General features: G+C 62.0%; 1 protein-coding gene across 1 annotated transcript; it reads left to right on the forward strand.

Annotated features, from left to right (window-relative positions):
* Positions 1-880: 880 nt before the first annotated feature.
* On the forward strand, positions 881-20849 carry LOC127465387 (retinal guanylyl cyclase 1-like; the record flags this gene model as incomplete). The annotated part of the gene is made up of 13 exons (XM_051775877.1): positions 881-964; positions 1870-1950; positions 3540-3716; positions 5544-5700; positions 7328-7467; positions 9017-9193; positions 11686-11849; positions 12839-13031; positions 14314-14488; positions 15622-15720; positions 16828-16922; positions 19167-19252; positions 20759-20849. Coding segments are annotated over 13 exons (1719 nt in total), but the record flags the coding sequence as incomplete, so codon positions are not given.
* Between the last annotated feature and the right edge of the window lie 648 nt (positions 20850-21497).

Below are 21497 nucleotides of genomic sequence, written 5' to 3' on the forward strand. Positions count from 1 at the left end.
CCCAAAAAAGACCCCCCTGGGGGTGCCCCTCCCCCCCCCAAAACCTCCAGGGTGCCCCTCCCCCCAAAAAAACCTCGAGGGTGCCCCTCCCCCCAAAAAAAGACCCTCTGGGGGTGCCCCTCCCCCAAAAAACACCCCCCCAAAAAAAGACCCCCCAGGGGGTGCCCCTCCCCCACCCCTCAAAAAAAAGACCCCCCTGGGGGTGCCCCTCCCCCACCACCCTCCAAAAAAAGACCCCCCTGGGGGTGCCCCTCCCCCCCCAAAAACCCTCAAGGGTGCCCCTCCCCAAAAAAAAACCCATCGGGCTGCCCCTCCCCCCCAAAAAAGACCCCCCTGGGGGTGCCCCTCCCCCACCAACCCCCAAAAAAAGACCCCCCCCCAAAAAACCACCCCCTCAGGGGGAGCCCCTCCCCCAAAAAAACTTCAGGGGTGCCCCTCCCCCCCAATAAAACCCCTTTGGGGCACCCCTCCCCCCCCAAAAAAGCCCCCCCTGGGGGTGCCCCTCCCCCCCAAAAACCTCCAGGGTGCCCCTCCCCCCAAGAAACCCATCGGGGTGCCCCTCCCCCCCAAAAAACCTCCAGGGTGCCCCTCCCCCCCCAAACACCCCCCTGGGTGTGCCCCTCCCCCTCCCCCCCAAAAAACCCTCCACCCCCCCAAAAAAAGACCCCTCAGGGGCTGCCCCTCCCCCACCACCCCCCCCAAAAAAAGACCCCCTGGGGGTGCCCCTCCCCCTCCAAAACAACCCTCAGGGTTGCCCCTCCCCCCTCAAAACCTCGGGGGTGCCCCTCCCCCCCAAAAAGAGACCCCCCTGGGGGTGCCCCTCCCCCCCCCCCGCCACGATTGACCGCCCCTCCCCCCCCCCCCCCCAAAATGCCCGCAGGACCCCCACCTTCCCAAGGGCGCCCACAACCTGCCCGTGCTCCTGCTCCTCTTCAACCGCCAGGGCCTCGTTGCCTCCCTCCAGGTGAGTCCCAAAATCCCCCCTTTTCACCCCAAAACTGCTCCGGCCTTCTCCGCCCCTCCCCCATCCGTGAAGCCCCTCCCCCTCCCGGGATTTGGGGGTTTTGGGGGGGATTTGGGGGAGATTTGAGGTGGTTTTGGGGCCTCCCCGGTGGTTTTGGGGTGTCCCCGAGTGTCCCCTCCCCCCCCCAGGGGTGGTTTTTTTGGGGGAGGGGATGTTCAGGTCTCGCCCCTCCCCCACCCTGAATTTTGGGGGGATTTGGGGGATTTGAGGGATCTGAGGTGGGTTTGGGGTCTCTCTGATGGTTTTGGGGTGTCCCCGAGTGTCCCCTCCCCCCCCCAGGGGTGGTTCTTTTGGGGGGAGGGGGTGATTCAGATCTCGCCCCTCCCCCACCCTGAATTTCGGGGGGATTTTGGGGGATTTGGAGGGATCTGAGGTGGTTTTGGGGTCTCTCTGATGGTTTTGGAGTGTCCCCGAGTGTCCCCTCCCCCCCCGGGGTGATTTTTGGGCGGAGGGGGGAATTCAGATCTTGCCCCTCCCCCACTCTGGATTTTGGGGGATTTTGGGGGATTTTGAGGGATTTGAGGGATTTGAGGGATCTGAGGTGGGTTTGGGGTCTCTCTGATGGTTTTGGGGTGCCCTAAATGTCCCCTCCTCGCCCGGGGTGGTTTTTTTGGGGGGAGGGGATGTTCAGGTCTCGCCCCTCCCCCACCCTGAATTTCGGGGGGATTTTGGGGGATTTGAGGGATCTGAGGTGGGTTTTGGGGCCTCTCCGGTGGTTTTGGGGTCTCTCTGATGGTTTTGGGGTGCCCTAAATGTCCCCTCCCCCCCCGGGGGGTGGGGTTTTTCGGGGGGGGGGGAGGGGCTCGGGTGTGGCCCCTCCCCCACGCTGGCCCCTCCCCCCGCAGGGGGACTGGGTGTGGCTGAAGAAGTTCCCCGGGGACCAGCACACCGAGGTCAAACAGGCCACCAAGGTCACCTTCTGCAAGGTCAGGGGGGTCACCGGGGTCACCGCGGGGGTCACGGGGTCACTGGGGGGGTCGTGGGGTCACTGGGGGGGTCGTGGGGTCACCGGGGGGGTCAAGGGGTCACCGGGGGGGTCGTGGGGTCACTGGGGGGGGTAACGGGGTCACTGGGGGGTCATGGGGACATCAAGGGGGTCATGGGGTCACTGGGGAGTCGTGGGGACACTGGGGGGTCGTGGGGACACTGGGGGGTCATGGGGTCACTGGGTGGTTGTGGGGTCACTGGGGGGTCAAGGGGTCACCGGGGGGGTCGTGGGGTCACTGGGGGGGGTCACGGGGTCACTGGGGGGTCATGGGGACATTTTTGGGTCATGGGGACATCAAGGGGGTCATGGGGTCACTGGGGAGTCGTGGGGACACTGGGGGGTCATGGGGTCACCGGGTGGTTGTGGGGACATCGAGGGGGGGTCATGGGGACATGGGGGGGTCGTGGGGTCACCAGGGGGTCATGGGGTCACCAGGGGGTCATGGGGACATTGAGGGGGGTCATGGGGTCACTGGGGGGTCATGGGGACATTGAGGGGTCATGGGGACATTGGAGGGTCATTGTTGGGTCATGAGGACATTGAGGGGGGTCATTGTTGGGTCATGAGGACATTGAGGGGTCATTGTTGGGTCATGGGGACATTGAGGGGTCATTGTTGGGTCATGGGGACATTGAGGGGTCATTGTTGGGTCATGAGGACATTGAGGGGTCATTGTTGGGTCATGGGGACATTGAGGGGTCATTGTTGGGTCATGGGGACATTGAGGGGTCATTGTTGGGTCATGGGGACATTGAGGGGTCATTGTTGGGTCATGGGGACATTGAGGGGGGTCATTGTTGGGTCATGGGGACATTGAGGGGTCATTGTTGGGTCATGGGGACATTGAGGGGTCATTGTTGGGTCATGGGGACATTGAGGGGTCATGGGGACACTGGGGGGTCAAGAGGGACAAGGTTGGACCATGGAGGACATTGAGGGGGTCATGGGGACGTTGGGGGGGGTCATGGGGATATTGAGGGGTCACCAGGGGGTCATGGGGACATTGAGGGGTCATGGGGATATTGAGGGGACATTGTTGGGGTCATGGGGACACCGGGGGGGTCATCGTTGGGTCATGGGGACATTGAGGGGACATGGGGACATTGAGGGGGGTCATGGGGCCATCGGGGGGTCATTTTTGGGTCATGGGGACATTGGGGGGTCATGGGGACACCGGGGGGGTCATTGTTGGGTCATGGGGTCATTGTCGGGTCATAGGGACATCGGGGGGTCATGGGGACATTGAGGGGACATTGTCGGGTCATGGGGACACTGGGGGGTCATGGGGACATCGGGGGGTCACTGTTGGGTCACGGGGCCATCAGGGGGGTCATGGGGACATTGAGGGAACATTGTCGGGTCATGGGGACATTGAGGGGTCATGGGAACATCAAGGGGTCATCGTCGGGTCACGGGACCATCAGGAGGGTCACGGGGCCATCGGGGGCGGTCCCGAGGGCCGCGGTGGCCCCTCCCCGCCCCACCCCACCCCCTCCCCGCCCCACACATCCCCCCTCCCCGCGGCAGCTGCGGGACCTGCGGCACGAGAACGTGAACCTGTTCCTGGGCTTCTTCCACGACTGCGGCATCTTCGCGGTGGTGTCGGAGCACTGCTCGCGCGGCAGCCTCGAGGACCTGCTGCGCAACGAGGACATGAAGCTCGACTGGATGTTCAAGTCCTCCCTCCTCATCGACCTCATCAAGGTGCCCGCGCGGGGCGGCCTCGGTGGCCACGGTGGCCGAAGGGGTGGCCGCGGTGGCTTGGTGGCCGTAGGGGTGGCCTGGTGGCTGTGGGAGTGGCCACGGTGGCCGTAGGGCTGGGCTTGGTGGTGGCAGCCATGGGGGTGGCCGTGACATTGTTGGCCATGACGTTGTTGTTCGTAGAGTTGTTGGCCATGACGTTGTTGGCCATGGAGATGTTTGGTGGCCATGGAGTTGTTGGCCATGCCATTGTTGGCCATGGAGATGTTGGCCATGGACTTGTTGGCCATGCCACTGTTGGTCATGTCATTGTTGGCCATGGACTTGTTGGCCATGCCACTGTTAGCCATGGAATTTGTTTGGTGACCATGGAGTTGTTGGCCATGCCATTGTTGACCATGACATCACTGGCCATGACATTGTTGACCATGGAGTTGTTTGGTGACCATGGAGATGTTTGGTGGCCATGGAATTGTTGTTCATGACATTATTGGCCATGGAGATGTTGACCATGACATTGTTGACCATGGAGTTGTTGGCCATGTCATCGTTGTCCATGACATTGTTGACCATGGAGATGTTGACCATGGAGTTGTTGGCCATGGAGATGTTGGCCATGCCATTGTTGACCATGACATCACTGGCCATGACATTGTTGACCATGGAGTTGTTTGGTGACCATGGAGATGTTTGGTGGCCATGGAATTGTTGTTCATGACATTATTGGCCATGGAGATGTTGACCATGACATTGTTGACCATGGAGTTGTTGGCCATGTCATCGTTGTCCATGACATTGTTGACCATGGAGATGTTGACCATGGAGTTGTTGGCCATGGAGATGTTGGCCATGCCATTGTTGACCATGACATCACTGGCCATGACATTGTTGACCATGGAGTTGTTTGGTGGCCATGGAGATGTTGTCCATGCCATTATTGGCCATGGAGATGTTGACCATGACATTGTTGACCATGGAGATGTTGGCCATGGAGTTTGTTTGGTGGCCATGGAGTTGTTGTCCATGCCATTGGTGGCCATGACATCGTTGGCCATGGAGATGTTGACCATGGAGATGTTTGGTGACCATGGAGATGTTTGGTGGCCATGGAGTTGTTGACCATGACATCATTGGCCCATGGAGATGTTGACCATGGAGATGTTTGGTGGCCACGTCATTGTTGACCATGACATCATTGGCCATGACACTGTTGGCCATGAGTTGTTGACCATGGAGTTCTTGACCACGCCATTGTTGACCAATGAGATGTTGACCATGGAGTTGTTGGCCATGGAGTTGTTTGGTGGCCATGGAATTGTTGTCCATGCCATTATTGGCCATGGAGATGTTGACCATGGAGATGTTGGCCATGGAGTTGTTGGCCATGACACTGTTGGCCATGGAGATGTTTGGTGGCCACGTCATTGTTGACCACGCCCTTGTTGGCCATGACATTGTTGGCCATGGAGATGTTTGGTGGCCATGGAATTGTTGTCCATGCCATTATTGGCCATGCCATTGTTGACCATGACATTGTTGACCACGCCATTGTTGACCAATGAGATGTTGTCCATGGAGTTGTTGGCCATGACATTGTTGACCATGGAGATGTTGGCCATGGAGATGTTTGGTGGCCATGCCATCGTTGGCCATGCCATCATTGACCACGCCATTGTTGACCAATGAGATGTTGACCATAGAGTTGCTGACCACCTCCTTGTCGCCCACGGCCCTTATTGCCCACACCGTTGCTTCTTGGCCACCTTGCTGACCACGGCGCCCACACCGGTGGCCGTGGTGACCCCCCCGTGCCCCCCCCTCCCCCCCCAGGGCGTCCGGTACCTCCACCACCGCAACGTCGTCCACGGGCGCCTCAAGTCGCGCAACTGCGTGGTGGACGGGCGCTTCGTGCTCAAGGTCACCGACTACGGCTACAACCAACTGCTGGACGCCCAGCGCGTCCCCGTCCCCCCCCTGCAGCCCGAGGGTGAGGGCGGGCCTCGGGGGGGCGGGGCGTGGTGGGCGGGGCCTCGGGGGGGCGTGGCCGAGGGCTGGGATCCTTCTGGGAAAGGAGGGATGTGGGGGGAGGGGGTTGGTTTCGGGGCGGGCGGGGCCGGTGGGAGGGTCTGGGGTGGGGGGTGGGGTGAAGGGGAAGGGGAGGGGTTTAACTGAGGGGAAGGGGCGGGGCTTTGGAGATTGATTGGGTGGGGGTGGGGTTTTTGTTAGGGGTGTGGCCTGTGGGAGGGTGTGGCCTGTGGGAGGGGTGTGGTCTGTGGGACTAGGGGTGTGGTCTGTGGGAGGGGTGTGCCTGTGGAGGGTGTGGCCTGTGGAGGGTGTGGCCTGTGGGATTAGGGTGTGGCCTTTTCATAAGGGGTGTGGCCTCTGGGACTAGGGGTGTGGCCTGTGGGATTGGGGGTGTGGCCTTTTCATTAGGGGTGTGACCCGTGGAAGGGGTGTGGCCTCTGGGAGGGGCGTGGCCTGTGGGATTAGGGGTGTGGCCTGTGGGGGGTGTGGCCTGTGGAAGGGGTGTGACCTGTGGGACTAGGGGTATGGCCTGTAGGCCTAGGGGCGTGGCCTTTAGGATGTGGGCGTGGCCTCTGGATTTGGGTGGGTGGACTCCGGGATAGGGCGGGGCTTGCAATGGGACCACACCCCCTAAGGGCGTGTCCTGGGGGTGGTGGGCGTGTCCTGGCACAGTGGGCGTGTCCTGACCGTTCTGGGGTGTGGCCACACCATCATGGCTAGGGTGGTCCTATGGAGGGAGAGGTGTGGCTTTTTGGGGGCAGTGGGGCATGTCCTAAAGGCAATGGGCGTGTCCTGATGGCAATGGGCGTGTCCTGGCACAGTGGGCGTGTCCTGACCGTCCTGGGGGCGTGGTCACACCGTCATGGCTAGGGTGGTCCTATGTAGGATGGGTGTGGGTTTTGGGGGCAGTGGGCGTGTCCTGATGGCAATGGGCGTGTCCTGATGGCAATGGGTGTGTCCTGGCCCAGTGGGCGTGTCCTGACCATCCTGGGGGCGTGGCCACACCACCATGGGTAGTGTGATCCTATAGAGGGGGGAAGCACAGTTTGGGGGGCAGTGGGCGTGTCCCGATGGTAGTGGGCATGTCCTGATGGCGATGGGCGTGTCCTGGCACATTGGGCGTGTCCCTGACCGTCTTGGGGGCGTGGCCACATCACCATGGGTAGTGTGATCCTAGAGAGGGGGGAAGCACAGTTTGGGGGGCAGTGGGCGTGTCCTAATTGGCAGTGGGCGTGTCCTGATGGCGATGGGCGTGTCCTGGCACAGTGGGCGTGTCCTGACTGTCCTGGGGGCGTGGCCACACCATCACAGCTACTATGCTCCTATGGAGGGAGAGGCGTGGTTTGGAGGGCAGTGGGCGTGTCCTGATGGCAGTGGGCGTGTCCTGGAACAATGGGCGTGTCCTAACACAGTGGGCGTGCCCTGCCCACCCAGTGGGCGTGGCCACACCCCCACGGCCCACCACGCCCCCACGGAGGGCGAGGCGTGGTTCGGAGGGCAGTGGGCGTGTCCCGGGCGGGGCTGGGCATGTCCCGGGCGGGGCTGGGCGTGTCCCGTGGGCGTGTCCAACTGTGTCCCCGCCCCCCCAGAGCGGCTGTGGACGGCGCCGGAGCTGCTGCGGGACGCGGCGCTGGAGCGCCGGGGGTCCTTCCGGGGGGACGTTTACGGGGTCGGGATCATCATGCAGGAGGTGATCTGCCGCAGCACCCCCTACTGCATGCTGGGGCTTGCCCCCCGAAGGTACCGACCCCTCCCAGTATGGACCAGTATGGACCAGTATGGACCAGTGCCCTCCCAGTGCCCCCCCCAGTATGTCCCAGTATGTCCCAGTATGTCCCCAGTGATCTGCCGCAGCGCCCCCTACTGCATGCTGGGGCTGCCCCCCGAAGGTACCGACCCCTCCCAGTATGGACCAGTATGGACCAGTATGGACCAGTGCCCTCCCAGTGCCCCCCCAGTGCCCCCCCAGTATGTCCCAGTATGTCCCAGTGCCCCCCAGTGATCTGCCACAGCGCCCCCTACTGCATGCTGGGGCTGCCCCCCGAAGGTACCGGACCCCTCCCAGTATGGACCAGTATGGACCAGTATGGACCAGTGCCCCCCCCAGTATGTCCCAGTATGTCCCAGTATGGCCCAGTATGGTCCAGTATGGCCCAGTACGTCCCAGTATCCCCCCAGTATGGCCCAGTATCCCCCCAGTATTCCCCCAGTATCTCCCCAGTATCTCCCCAGTATCCCCCCAGTATTCCCCAGTACCTCCCAGTATCCCCCCACTGACCCCTCCAGTACCTCCCAGTATCCAAAACACCCCCAGGACCCCCCAAAAGCATCTCCAGGACCCCCCAAACACCCACAGGACCCCCCAAATATATCCAGGATCCCCCAAAAACACCCTCAGGACCCCCCAAAACACCCTCAGAACCCACCCCAACCACCCCCAGTCCCTTCCCAACCACCCCCAGGACCCCCCAAACCACCCCCAGGACCCCCCAAACACCTCCAGGACCCCCCAAACCCCTCCATAACCCCCCAAATCACCCCCAGGACCCCCCAAACCACCCCCAGGACCCCCCAAACACCTCCAGGACCCCCCAAAAAACATCTCCAGGAACCTCCAAAAACACCTCCAGGACCCCCCAAACCCCTCCAGAACCCCCCAAAACACCTCCAGGACCCCCCAAAAAACATCTCCAGGACCCCCCAAATCACCTCCAGGACCCCCCAAACACCCCCAGGACCCCCCAAACACCCCCAGGACCCCCAAAAACACCCCCAGGACCCCCCAAAAACATCTCCAAGACCCCCCCAAAACACCTCCAGGACCCCCCAAACCACCTCCAGGACCACCCAATCACCTCCAGGAGCCCCCAAACACCCTCAGAATCCCCCAAAATATCTCCAGGATCCCCCAAAAACATCTCCAGGACCCCCCCAAACCCCTCCATAACCCCCCAAACACCTCCAGGACCCCTCAACCACCCCCAGGACCCCCCAAAAGACCCCCAGAATCCCCCAACCATCCCCAGGACCCCCCAACCACCTCCAGTCCCTTCTCAACCACCCCCAGGACCCCCCAAATCACTTCCAGGACCCCCCCAAAACACCCCCAGGACCCCCCAAACCCCTCCATAACCCCCCAACCACCTCCAGGACCCCCCAAAAAACATCTCCAGGAACCTCCAAAAACACCTCCAGGACCCCCCAAACACCTCCAGGACCCCCCAAACCCCTCCATAACCCCCCAAATCACCCCCAGGACCCCCCAAACACCCCCCCAGCCCCCCCCTGACCCCCCTGTCCCCCCAGAGATCATCGAGAAGGTGGCCCGGCCGCCGCCCCTGTGCCGGCCCGCGGTGTCGGCCGACCAGGCCCCCCTCGAGTGCATCCACCTCATGAAGGAGTGCTGGAGCGAGCAGCCCGAGAAGAGACCCACCATCGACCAGGTCTTCGACCAGGTGGGGCCAGTATGGACCAGTATGGACCAGTACGGACCAGTATAGACCAGTATAGATCAGTATGGACCAGTATGGGGGGCTGGGATTGATATGGGACGAGTATGGGGTGGTGGGAGCAGCCCGAGAAGAGACCCACCATCGACCAGGTCTTCGACCAGGTGGGGCCAGTACGGACCAGTATGGACCAGTATGGACCAGTATAGACCAGTATAGATCAGTATGGACCAGTATAGATCAGTATGGACCAGTATAGATCAGTATGGACCAGTATGGGGTGGTGGGAGCAGCCCGAGAAGAGACCCACCATCGACCAGGTCTTCGACCAGGTGGGGCCAGTACGGACCAGTATAGACCAGTATGGACCAGTATGGGGGGCTGGGGTTGATATGGGACCAGTATGGGGGGCTGGGACCAGTATGGGACCAGTATGGGGTGATGGGAGCAGCCCGAGAAGAGACCCACCATCGACCAGGTCTTCGACCAGGTGGGGCCAGTACGGACCAGTATAGACCAGTATAGACCAGTATAGACCAGTATAGATCAGTATGGACCAGTATGGGGGGCTGGGATTGATATGGGACCAGTATGGGGTGGTGGGAGCAGCCCGAGAAGAGACCCACCATCGACCAGGTCTTCGACCAGGTGGGACCAGTACGGACCAGTATGGACCAGTACGGACCAGTATAGACCAGTATAGACCAGTACGGACCAGTATAGACCAGTATAGATCAGTATGGACCAGTATAGATCAGTATGGACCAGTATGGGGTGGTGGGAGCAGCCCGAGAAGAGACCCACCATCGACCAGGTCTTCGACCAGGTGGGGCCAGTATGGACCAGTATAGACCAGTATGGACCAGTATGGGGGGCTGGGGTTGATATGGGACCAGTATGGGGGGCTGGGACCAGTATGGGACCAGTATGGGGTGATGGGAGCAGCCCGAGAAGAGACCCACCATCGACCAGGTCTTCGACCAGGTGGGGCCAGTACGGACCAGTATGGACCAGTACGGACCAGTATAGACCAGTATAGACCAGTATAGACCAGTATAGATCAGTATGGACCAGTATAGATCAGTATGGACCAGTATGGGGTGGTGGGAGCAGCCCGAGAAGAGACCCACCATCGACCAGGTCTTCGACCAGGTGGGGCCAGTACGGACCAGTATAGACCAGTATGGACCAGTATGGGGGGCTGGGGTTGATATGGGACCAGTATGGGGGGCTGGGACCAGTATGGGACCAGTATGGGGTGATGGGAGCAGCCCGAGAAGAGACCCACCATCGACCAGGTCTTCGACCAGGTGGGGCCAGTATGGACCAGTATGGACCAGTACGGACCAGTATAGACCAGTATAGATCAGTATGGACCAGTATGGGGTGATGGGATTGATATGGGACCAGTATGGGGTGATGGGACCAGTATGGGGTCTCTATGGGGTCCAACAGATCTCTATAGGTCTCTATGGGTTCTATAGGTCTCTATGGGTCTCTATGGGGCTCAGTGGGTCTCTATAGGGCTCCATAGGGTCCATAGATGTCTATAGGTGTCTATAGGTCTCTATGGGGTTGAATGGACCTCTATAGGGCTCTATAGGTCTCTATGGGCTCTATAGGTCTCTATAGAGTCCATGGATCTCTATAGGTCTCTATAGGTCTCTATAGGTCTCTATAGGTCTCTACAAGGTCTATAGGTCTCTATAGGTCTCTATGGGTCTCTATAGGTCTCTACAAGGTCTATAGGTCTCTATAGGTCTCTATGGGTCTCTATAGGTCTCTACAAGGTCTATAGGTCTCTATAGGTCTCTATGGGTCTCTATAGGTCTCTATAGGTCTCTATAGGTCTCTACAAGGTCTATAGGTCTCTATAGGTCTCTATGGGTCTCTATAGGTCTCTATAGGTCTCTATAAGGTCTATAGGTCTCTATAGGTTTCTATAGGTCTCTATAGGTCTCTATGGGGTCGAATGGACCTCTATAGGTCTCTATAGGTCTCTATAGGTCTCTATGGGCTCTATAGCTCTCTATGGGGCTCAACAGACCCCTATAGGGTCCCATAGCGGGTCCCTGGATCTCTACAGGTCTCTATAAGGTCTATAGGTCTCTATAGTTCTCTATGGGGCTCTATAGGTCTTTATAGGTCTCTATAGGTTTCTATAGGTCTCTATAGGTCTCTATAGGTCTCCATGGGCTCTATAACTCTCTCTGGGGCTCAGCAGGTCCCTATAGGGTCCCATAACGGGTCCCTGGATCTCTATAGGTCTCTATAAGGTCTATAGGTCTCTATAGGTCTCCATAGGTCTCCATAGGTCTCTATAGGTCTCTATAGGTCTCTATAGGTCTCTATAGGTCTCTATAGGGTCCATGGATCTCTATAGGTGTCTATAGGTCTCTATAGGTCTCTATAGGTCTCCATGGTCTCTACAACTCTCTCTGGGGCTCCGCGGGCCCCTATAGGGTCCCCTAACGGGGTTTTTCCCCCCCCGGGCGCAGTTCAAGGGCATCAACAAGGGCCGGAAGACGAACATCATCGACTCGATGCTGCGGATGCTGGAGCAGTACTCCAGCAACCTGGAGGACCTGATCCGCGAGCGCACCGAGGAGCTCGAGATCGAGAAGCAGAAGACGGACAAGCTGCTCACCCAGATGCTGCCCCCGTGGGTCGCTCGTCCCGGGAGGGGGGGGTTTTGGGGGGTTTGGGGGGTTTTTGGGGGGGGTTTGGGGGGGGTTTGGGGGGTTTTGGGGGGTTTTGGGGCTTTAGGGGGTGTTGGGGTCCCCGTGTGTGCCTTAAGGGGGTGGAAGGGGTTGAGGGGGGGTCATGGGGAGGAGGTTGGGGTCAACCTTGAGCCATTGACCCCCACCCAGATCTAGGGGGCTGGAGAAGGTCAAGGGGAGTCACCAGGAGGAGGTTGGGGTTGACCCCTTGACCCATTGACCCCTACCCAGGTCAAAGTGGTCACTGGGGACAGGTTGGGGTCAACCTTGACCCATTGACCCCCCCCAGATCTGTGGGGCTGGAGAAGGTCAAGGGGGGTCATGGGGAGGAGGTTGGGGTTGACCCCTTGACCAGTGACCCCACTCTGGGTCTGGGGGGCTGGAGAAGGTCAAAGTGGTCACTGGGGACAGGTTGGGGTTGACCCGTTGACCCCCCAGACCCTCCCGTCCCTCACTGGTGACCCCGGGTGGTCCCACTGACCCCCAGACCCCCCCAGACTCCCCCATCCCACACTGGTGACCCCGGGTCGTCCCACTGACCCCCAGACCCCCCTATCCCACACTGCTGCCCCCCGGGTGATCCCACTGACCTCCAGACCCCCCCAGACCCCCCCCCCATCCCTCACCGGTGGTCCCACTGACCCCCAGACCCCCTAGATCCCCCCATCCCTCACTGGTGACCCCAGGGTGATCCCACTGACCCCCAGACCCCCCCAGACCCCCCCATCCCTCACTGGTGTCCCTCCAGGTGGTCCCACTGACCCCCAGACCCCCCCAGACCCCCCCAGACCCCCCCATCCCTCACCGGTGGTCCCACTGACCCCCAGACCCCTCCAGACCCCCCCCATCCCTCACCAGTGGTCCCGCTGACCCCCACACTCCCCCAGACCCCCCCCCTCCCTCACCGTTGACCCCGCTGACCCCCCCCCAGGTCGGTGGCCGAGGCGCTGAAGATGGGCACCCCCGTGGAGCCCGAGTACTTCGAGGAGGTGACGCTCTACTTCAGCGACATCGTGGGCTTCACCACCATCTCGGCCATGAGCGAGCCCATCGAGGTGGTCGACCTGCTCAACGACCTCTACACCCTCTTCGACGCCATCATCGGCTCGCACGACGTCTACAAGGTGGGGGGGGGGGGCAAGGAGGGGTCGGCGCGGGGGGGCGTGGCCGCCGTGCGGAGGGGGTGGGGCCTTTGGTGGCGTCTGGGAGGTGGTGGATGTCGTTGAGGTGACTCCATGGGCATGGTCAAGGTGATGGTCATGGTCATGTGATGGTCATGGTCAAGGTGGTGGCCATGGTCAAGATGACCCCATGGCCATGGTCAAGATGATGGTCATGGTTAAGGTGACCCCATGGCCGTGGTCAAGGTGATGGCCATGGTCAAGGTGACCCCATGGCCATGGTCAAGATGATGGTCATGGTCAACATGATGGTCAAGGTGACCCCATGGCCATGGTCAACACTATGGTCATGGTCATGGTCATGTGATGACCATGGTCAACATGATGATCATGGTCATGGTCAAGATGGTGACCATGGTCAAGGTGACCCCATGGCCATGGTCAACATGCTAGTCATGGTCAAGGTGACCCCATGGCCATGATTGAGGTGGTGGTCATGGTCAATATGGTGGTCATGGTCAAGGCGACGCCATGGCCATGGTCAACATGATGGTCATGGTCATGGTCAGTGTGATGGTCATGGTCAACATGATGGTCATGGTCAAGGTGACCCCATGGCTGTGGTCAAGGTGACCCCAGGGCCATGGTCGAGGTCATGGCCATGGTCAACATGATGGCCATGGTCAAGGTGACCCCATGGCCATGGTCAACGTGATGGTCATGGTCATGTGATGGTCATGGTCAAGGTGATGGTCATGGTCAAGGTGACCCCATGGCCGTGGTCAAGGTCATGGCCATGGTCAACATGATGGCCATGGTCAACATGATGGTCATGGTCAAGGTGACCCCATGGCCGTGGTCAAGGTGACCCCATGGTCATAGTCAAGGTCATGGTCATGGTCAACATGGTGGCCATGGTCAAGGCGACCCCATGACCATGGTCAACATGATGGTCATGGTCAAGGTGACCCCATGGCCATGGTCAACATGATGGTCATGGTCAACGTGATGGTCATGATCATGGTCATGGTTAACGTGATGACCATGGTCAACATGATGGCCGTGGTCAAGGCGACGCCATGGCCATGGTAAACACGATGGTCATGGTCACCCCACGGTCAAGATGACCCCACAATGGTCCAACCCACGGCCCCACCAACCCTTTGGCCACCCAGCAGCGCCATGACCGCCCAACCACGGCCCCGGTGGTCACCCCACCCCCACCGTGTCCTCGCGGGGCGTGTCCCCCCGCTGACCCCGCCCCCCCCGTGGCCCCTCCCGGCAGGTGGAGACCATCGGCGACGCCTACATGGTGGCCTCGGGGCTGCCCAAGCGCAACGGCAACCGGCACGCCGGCGAGATCGCCAACATGTCCCTCGACATCCTCAGCTCCGTCGGCACCTTCAAGATGCGCCACATGCCCGAGGTGCCCGTCCGCATCCGCATCGGCCTCCACTCGGGTACGGGCACGCCCCCCAGCCCCCATTGGACGGACACGGACACGCCCCTTTGGGCCACGCCCACGCCCCGTCCTATCAATGGTCGCGCCCAACTCGTTGCGTCTTGGTCAATGTTCAACGGGGGTGTGGCCTGTTGGGTGGCATCCGTTGGCCACACCCCCTGGCCACGCCCCTTAGACTTGTCCATTTTGGACACGCCCTTCAAGGCCACGCCCACGTCCCTCCCCATCAATGGCCACACCCAACTCGTGTCCTCTTGGTCAACGCTCAATGGGGGCGTGGCCTGTTGGGAGCCATCCGTTGGCCACACCCCCTGGCCACGCCCCTCAAAGGCAGCTATTTGGGACACGCCTTTCAAGGCCACGCCCACCTCCTTGCCCTCCTCGGTGGTCACGCCCAGTCGTGGCCACACCTCCTGGCCACACCCAGTTAGACTTGTCCATTTTGGACACGCCCTTCAAGGCCACGCCCACCTCCTGAACCTCTCGATGACCACGCCCAGTTTGGGCCACGCCCAATCTCTTGGCCAATGCTCTTGAACCTTGACCAATGGCTGCGAGTCTTGGCCACACCCCCGGCCACACCCTGTAGCCACGCCCCTTAAAAGGCCACGCCCACTTATCAGCCCCTGTGACCACACCCCTTCTTGGCCACGCCCAACTCTTGGCCAACACTCAACGAGGTCATGACCCCTTGGCCAACACCCATTGGCCGTGAGCCTTGGCCACACCCCATGGCCACGCCCCCTTAGGCAAGACACACCCAGCGCAGGCCACGCCCATTCTTGGCCAATCCCATTCTTGACCACGCCCCCTCTTGGCTACACCCACCCCCTTGGCCAACCCTCAACGACGTCATGACCCATTAGTCAACACCCATTGGCCCCGCCCTGGCCACACCCATTATAGGCCACACCCACAAGACCACACCCACATCCTCCACCCCCCACCGACCACACCCCCTCTTGGACACACCCTCAACCACTTGGCCACACCCCCAACCTCTTGGCCAACACTCAACGCTCCCCCACCCCCGGGCCCCGCCCCTCCCTGGCGTGACCCCTCCCCCTCCGGCCGAGGGCCCCGCCCCCCCGGCGGTGTCCCCGCCCCCCCGGCTGAAGCCCCGCCCCCCAGGGCCGTGCGTGGCGGGCGTGGTGGGGCTGACGATGCCGCGGTACTGCCTCTTCGGGGACACCGTCAACACCGCGTCACGCATGGAGTCCACCGGCCTGCGTGAGTCACACGCCCGTCCCCGCGGGGACACGCCCACCCCTGCGGGGGGACACGCCCACTGAAGGGACACGCCCACCCCCGGGGGGACACGCCCACTGAAGGGACACGCCCACCCCGGGGGACACGCCCACTGAAGGGACACGCCCACCCCGGGGGGACACGCCCACCCCCGGGGGGACACGCCCACTGCGGGGACACGCCCACCTGATGGGGGACATGCCCACCCACCATGGGGACACGCTCACCTGCCATGGGGACACGCCCACCCCCGCGGGGACACGCCCACCCCCGGGGGGACACACCCACTTGCCATGGGGACACGTCCATCTGCCATGGGGACGCACCCACTTGCTGCGGGGACACGCCCATTTGCCACGGGGACACGCCCACCTGCCATGGGGACACGCCCACCTGCCACGGGGACAAGCCCACTTGCCATGGGGACACGCCCATCTGCCATGGGGACACGCCCATCTGCCATGGGGACACGCCCACTTGCCATGGGGACACACCCACCTGCTGGAATTTTGGGGGGTCCTGGGGGGTCTGGGGGGGTCGGGGGGATTTTGGGGGGTCCCGGAGGATTTTGGGGGGTCCCGGGGGGGGTCCCTGAGCCCCCCCTCCCCCCCCCAGCCTTCCTGAACCACGTGAACGTGGTGGGGGAGGGGGCAGATTCCAGGAGGGTCCGGGGGGGCCGGGGGGTTTTGGGGGATTTTGGAGGGTCTGGGGGATTTTGGGGGGTCCCTGGGGGGGTCCCTGAGCCCCCCCTCCCCCCCCCGTGTACCGGATCCACGTGAACGTGGTGGGGGAGGGGGCAGATTCCAGGAGGGTCCAGGGGGGTTCTGGGGGGTTTTGGGGGATTTTGGGGGGTCGGGGGGATTTGGGGTGATTTTGGGGGCTCCCGGGGGGGGTCCCTGAGCCCCCCCTCCCCCCCCCCGTGTACCGGATCCACGTGAACGCGGGGGAGGGGTCGGGATGGATCCCATGGGGGTCCAGGAAGGTCCAGGAAGGTCTGGGGGGGTTTTGGGGGATTTTGGGGGATTTTGGGGGGTCTGGGGGATTTTGGGGGGTCCCGGGGGGGTCCCTGAGCCCCCCCTCCCCCCCCAGCGTACCGGATCCACGTGAACGCGCGCACGGTGGCGATCCTGCTCTCGCTCAAGGAGGGCTTCAAGGTGGACATCCGGGGCAAGACCGAGCTCAAGGTGACCCTGAAACGGCCCCAAAACACCCCAAAACCACCCAAAACGGCCCCAAAACACCCCAAAACACCCCAAAACACCCCAAAACCACCCCAGACAGTCCCAAAACACCCCAAAACACCCCAAAACAACCCCAGACAGTCCCAAAACACCCCAAAACACCCCGAAATGGCCCCAAAACGCCCCCAAAACACCCCAGAACCACCCCAGACGACCCCAAAACACCCCAAAAAAAAACCCAAACAGCCCCAAAACTGCCCCAAAACAGCCCCAAATGGCCCCAAAACACCCCAAAACACCCCGAAACAGCCCCAAAACAACCCAAAACAGCCCTAAAATGTCCTGGAATGCCCTGAAATGGCCCCAAAACACCCCAAAACACCCCAAACAGCCCCAAAACGACCCCAAAACACCCCAAAACAACCCAAAACAGCCCCAAAACACCCCAAAACAACCCCAAAACAACCCAAAACGACCCCAAAACACCCCAAAACAGCCCCAAACAGCCCCAAAACACCCCAAACGGCCCCAAATGGCCCCAAAACGTCCTGGAATGCCCCAAAGTGGTCCCAAAACACCCCAAAAGAGCCCCAAACTGCCCCAAAACCACCCAAAACGGTCCCAAAACTGCCCCAAAACAACCCCAAATGGCCCCAAAACTGCCCCCACTGACCCCAAACTGCCCCAATGACCCCAAACTGCCCCCCAGTGACCCCAAAGTGCCCCCAATGACCCCAAACTGCCCCAATGACCCCCAGTGACCCCAAAGTGCCCCCAATGACCCCAAACTGCCCCCAATGACCCCAAACTGCCCCAGTGACCCCAAACTGCCCCAGTGACCCCAAACTGCCCCAGTGACCCCAAACTGCCCCCAATGACCCCAAACTGCCCCCCAATGACCCCAAACTGCCCCAGTGACCCCAAACTGCCCCAATGACCCCAAACTGCCCCCCAGTGACCCCAAACTGCCCCAATGACCCCAAACTGGCCCCAATGACCCCCAATGACCCCAAACTGCCCCCCAGTGACCCCAAACTGCCCCCCAGTGACCCCAAACTGCCCCAAAACTGCCCCAATGACCCCAAACTGCCCCAATGACCCTGAACTGCCCCCCAATGACCCCAAACTGCCCCCAGTGACCCCAAACTGCCCCAAAACTGCCCCAGTGACCCCAAACTGCCCCCAGTGACCCCAAAGTGCCCCAAAACTGCCCCAATGACCCCAAACTGCCCCAATGACCCTGAACTGCCCCCCAATGACCCCAAACTGCCCCCAGTGACCCCAAACTGCCCCAAAACTGCCCCAGTGACCCCAAACTGCCCCCAGTGACCCCAAAGTGCCCCCAGTGACCCCAAACTGCCCCCAATGACCCCAAACTGCCCCAAAACTGCCCCAATGACCCCAAACTGCCCCCAATGACCCCAAACTGCCCCCAAACTGCCCCAATGACCCCAAACTGCCCCAATGACCCTGAACTGCCCCCAATGACCCCAAACTGCCCCCAATGACCCCCAGTGACCCCAAAGTGCCCCCAGTGACCCCGAACTGCCCCCAATGACCCCAAACTGCCCCCAATGACCCCAAACTGCCCCAATGACCCCCAATGACCCCAAACTGCCCCCCAGTGACCCCAAACTGCCCCCCAATGACCCCCAATGACCCCAAACTGCCCCCAATGACCTCAAACTGCCCCAGTGACCCCAAACTGCCCCCAATGACCCCAAACTGCCCCCCAATGACCCCAAACTGCCCCAGTGACCCCAAACTGCCCCCCAATGGCCCCAAACTGCCCCCCAGTGACCCCGAACTGCCCCCAATGACCCCAAACTGCCCCAATGACCCCCAATGACCCCAAACTGCCCCCCAGTGACCCCAAACTGCCCCCCAATGACCCCCAATGACCCCAAACTGCCCCCAATGACCTCAAACTGCCCCAGTGACCCCAAACTGCCCCCAATGACCCCAAACTGCCCCCCAATGACCCCAAACTGCCCCAGTGACCCCAAACTGCCCCCCAATGGCCCCAAACTGCCCCCCAGTGACCCCGAACTGCCCCCAATGACCCCAAACTGCCCCCAATGACCCCCAATGACCCCAAACTGCCCCCAATGACCCCCAATGACCCCAAACTGCCCCAATGACCCCCAATGACCCCAAACTGCCCCCAATGACCCCCAATGACCCCAAACTGCCCCCAATGACCCCCAGTGACCCCAAACTGCCCCCCGCCCCCGAATTTGCCCCCAGGGGAAGGGAGTGGAGGACACGTACTGGCTCGTGGGGCGCGAGGGCTTCACCAAACCCATCCCCACCCCCCCCGACCTCCTGCCCGGGTGAGAGTTTGGGGGGGGCTGGGGGGGTAATTTGGGGTCTGGGGGGGGGGGAATTGGGGTCTGGGGGGGCAATTGGGGGGTGGGAGGGGTCCTAGAGGGGGTAATTGGGATCCGGGGGGGGAAATTGGGGTCTGGGGGGGGTCCGGGGGGGAATATTGGGGTTTTGAGGGTAAAATTGGGGTCTGGGGGGGGAATTGGGGTCTGGGGGGGGAATTGGGGTCCCTGGGGGGGGAATTGGGGGGTGGGGGGGGAAATTGGGGTCTGGGGGGGTGGTCCTGGGGGTGTGGTCCTGGGGGGGAATATTGGGGTCTTTGGGGGGGGGGATTGGGGTCTCTGGGGGGGAATTGGGGTCTGGGGGGGAATTGGGGTCCCTGGGGGGGTTATTGGGGGGTGGGAGGGGGTCCTGGGGGGGAATTGGGGTCTTGGGGGGGATTGGGGTCTTGGGGGGGGTCCTGGGGGGGAATTGGGGTCTTGGGGGGGGAATTGGGGTCCCTGGGGGGGTCCTGGGGGCAAATATTGGGGTCTGGGGGGGGAATTGGGGTCTCGGGGGGGCCTGGGGGGGAATATTGGGGGTTTGAGGGTAAAATTGGGGTCTGGGGGGGAATTGGGATCTCTGGGGGGGGAATTGGGGTCTGGGGGGGGAAATTGGGGGGTGGGGGGAGAAATTGGGGGGGTGGGGGTGGTCCTAGAGGGGGTAATTGGGGTCTGGGGGGGGAAATTGGGGTCTGGGGGGGGTACTGGGGGGGAAAATTGGAGTCTTTGGGGGGGGAATTGGGGTCCCTGGGGGGGGAATTGGGGGGTGGGAAGGGGTCCTGGGGGGGAATTGGGGTCTGAGGGGGGGAAATTGGGGTTATTGGGGGGGGAATTGGGGTCCCTGGGGGGGTCCTGGGGGACAATATTGGGGTTTTGAGGGAAAAATTGGGGTCTGGGGGGGGAATTGGGGTCTCTGGGGGGGGGAATTGGGGTCTGGGGGGGGTTCCCTGTGATTTGGGGGTCCCCGGGGGGGGTTCTCTGTGGTTTGGGGGGGGCTCCCTGTGGGTTGGGGAGTTCGGGGGGTCTCCCTATGATTTGGGGGTCCCCGGGGGGGGGGTCTCTGTGATTTGGGGGGGCTCCCTGTGAGTTTGGGGGTCCCTGGGGGGGCTCCCTATGATTTGGGGGTCCCATGGGGGGGTCTCTTTGATTTGGGGGTCCCCAGGGGGGTCTCTTTGATTTCGGGGTTCCTGAGGGGATCGCTGAGAGGGGTCTCTGCGATTTGGGGGTCCCTGGGGGGTCTCTGTGATTGGGGGGGCTCCCTGTGGGTTGGGGGGGCTCCCTGTGGGTTGGGGGTTTCAGGGGGGCTCCCTATGATTTGGGGGTCCCCGGGGGGGGTCTCTCTCGTTTGGGGGGGTTCCCTGTGGATTTGGGGATCCCCGGGGGTCTCCCTATGATTTGGGGGTCCCCGGGGGGGCTCAGACCCCCCCAAATCCCCCCCTGCACCCCCCCCTGACCCCCCTTCCCCCCCCCCAGGGCCAGCAACCACGGGATCAGCCTGGACGAGATCCCGGCCGAGCGGCGCCGGAAGCTGGAGAAGGCGCGGCCGGGGCAGGTGCTCAAATAGCCCCGCCCACCGGGCAGGCCACGCCCACCCAGGTAAGGGCAAGCCCCGCCCACTCAGGGGGATGAGCCCCGCCCACTAAGGGGTGACCCCGCCCACTCGGGGGGGAGAGAAACCCCGCCCACTGGGGGTGACCCCGCCCATTCAGGGGCTGTTAAACCCCGCCCACAGGGCAGGCCACGCCCAGCCAGGTAAAGGGCAAGCCCCGCCCACTCGGGGGGATGAGCCCTGCCCACTGGGGGGTGGCCCCGCCCATTCAGGGGCTGTTAAATCCCACCCACTGGGCAGGCCACGCCCACTCAGGTGAGGGCAAGCCCCGCCCACTCAGGGGGGATGAGCCCCGCCCACTAAGGGGTGGCCCCGCCCATTCAGGAGCTATTAAACCCCGCCCACCGGGCAGGCCACGCCCACTCAGGTGAGGGCAAGCCCCGCCCACACAGGGGGAGAAACCCCGCCCACTGGGGGGTGACCCCACCCATTCAGGGGAGACCACGCCCACTCAGGTAAAGGGAAGCCCCGCCCACTCAGGGGAGACCACGCCCACCCAGGTAAAGGGAAGCCCCGCCCACTCACGGGGGGGTGAGCCCCGCCCACTAAGGGGTGGCCCCACCCATTCAGGGGTTGTTAAATCCCGCCCATTGGGGAGATAAA

Source organism: Manacus candei, unplaced genomic scaffold (assembly GCF_025592945.1).
Source record: "Manacus candei isolate 608988 ecotype Guabito, Panama unplaced genomic scaffold, ASM2559294v1 h1tg000375l, whole genome shotgun sequence".
NCBI lineage: Eukaryota > Metazoa > Chordata > Aves > Passeriformes > Pipridae > Manacus > Manacus candei.